Raw genomic sequence first — 1,554 nt, 5'->3', positions numbered from 1 at the left:
TACTTTTTAAAAGAATTCCATCAGTGTTTGAAATGACTGAGGACAAATTACTGGAAAGACACACCAGAAACAGTGATTATCAACTGTAATATATCAGTAGTATCACGTCCCTTGGTGAGCTTGGAATTAGGTAGGACTGACTTACATGTCCACTTCGGCACTAAAGGGTCTTTATGTTTGTCTAAAGTTTAAGACTAAACTAATATATGGAAAGACCAGAACATTGCTCTCAGATCCAAATTCAAAGTGGCGCATTCCTTGGTCATTTCAATCTTCCTGTACGTTTGTGAGACATGGACCCTTACAGCAGAGTTAGAGCCAAATATATAAGCTACAGAAATGAGATGCTTTCGAAGGCTGTTGGGCATCTCCTATAATTGATATTATGCTACAAATGAGGAAGTGAGGGACAAAATCAGGCATGCAACTGGGCCCTATGAATATCTTCTCACTATTGTAAAGAACGCAAATTGATATGGTATGGGCACATACCAAGATCAACAGGACTTGCAAAATGGTCATACAGGGCACTGTGCAAAGGAGGGATAAGGAAAGACAGACCAAAATAAAAAAGAGATGGGAAGATAACATAACGGAATGGACAGGTTTAAAGTTGGGTGAAGCCCTTCAAAAGGCTAAAATTAGAGAAGGATGGTAAAATGTGGTTGCCCGATCATCCTTGGTGATAAGTAAGTTAGTAAGTTGGTTTTTCTGACGAGTGTATGGGAGTATTGGAAGGCTCCACTGGCAGGTCCTACTTCTTATCGTTCCCTCTGCTGTTTCTGTCAGTCTGTCTCATTTTCATCTTGCACTAAATGGCCATTGTTGTGTCTATGTCATTCTCTTTACTCAAACAAAACAAATAAACGGAAGAGTGTATTGATTTTATGACCAGCTAAAGATATATATATTATAATAACCTGAGTTGGGTGGTTGATGGGTGTCATCGTGTAATTCACTCCTTCTTTCCTATCAAATATCCATCATCCCTATCTTCCATCCTTCTTTTTCTATAGAGTGCGGGAGTGTTACTCTCTTATAAAACCGCTTATCTTCGGTACTTACGTGACCCAATTTTGCTGCAGGTGTCGTAAAACTGTGACTTAAAAAACCCCCACACACATACAAATTCCCCAAAAGATAACTTTTGTGTCTGCCTTTGTCTTCCACAGGAACCGGAGTTCAACTGGACACCAGAAACCGTTGGTGTGGTGGACAGCTCCTTCTTCTGGGGCTACATTGTGACCCAGATACCCGGGGGATACCTGGCTTCCAGAGTGTCAGCCACAAGGTAGGAAGGACTTACCTTATTTTAGTGGATGGTTGGCGGGTGCTCTAGTGCGGTTTGCTTCTTCTTTCCTATCTAACATCTATTGTCCTTATTTCCCCTTCTTCTTTCTTTATGTTTGTTACTCTCTTTTAACATCTCTAATCTTCTGGCGCTCATATGACCTTATGCAGTTGCGAGCGCCGAAAAACCTCTACCAAAACTAAAAAATACCTTGCTTTACTGTGACTGACTGCTGCTGCTACTACTACTACTACTACTACTAC

The 1,554-nt window shown here is 40.9% G+C and overlaps 1 protein-coding gene across 1 annotated transcript in view; it reads left to right on the top strand.

Moving 5' to 3' along the window:
• The window catches only part of LOC101848683 (vesicular glutamate transporter 2-like), a gene marked incomplete at both ends in the record, with an annotated part of 33,135 nt that overhangs the window by 7,633 nt on the left and 23,948 nt on the right, over positions 1-1,554 (top strand). The window contains 1 exon segment of the mRNA NM_001310491.1: positions 1,170-1,291. Within this exon segment, the coding sequence (NP_001297420.1) occupies positions 1,170-1,291 (122 nt within the window).

The sequence above is a fragment of the Aplysia californica genome, unplaced genomic scaffold (genome assembly GCF_000002075.1).
Source record: "Aplysia californica isolate F4 #8 unplaced genomic scaffold, AplCal3.0 scaffold01404, whole genome shotgun sequence".
Taxonomy (NCBI): Eukaryota; Metazoa; Mollusca; class Gastropoda; order Aplysiida; family Aplysiidae; genus Aplysia; species Aplysia californica.
The sequence above is the reverse complement of the archived record's forward strand: the minus strand, read 5'-3'. Positions and strand labels throughout refer to the sequence as shown.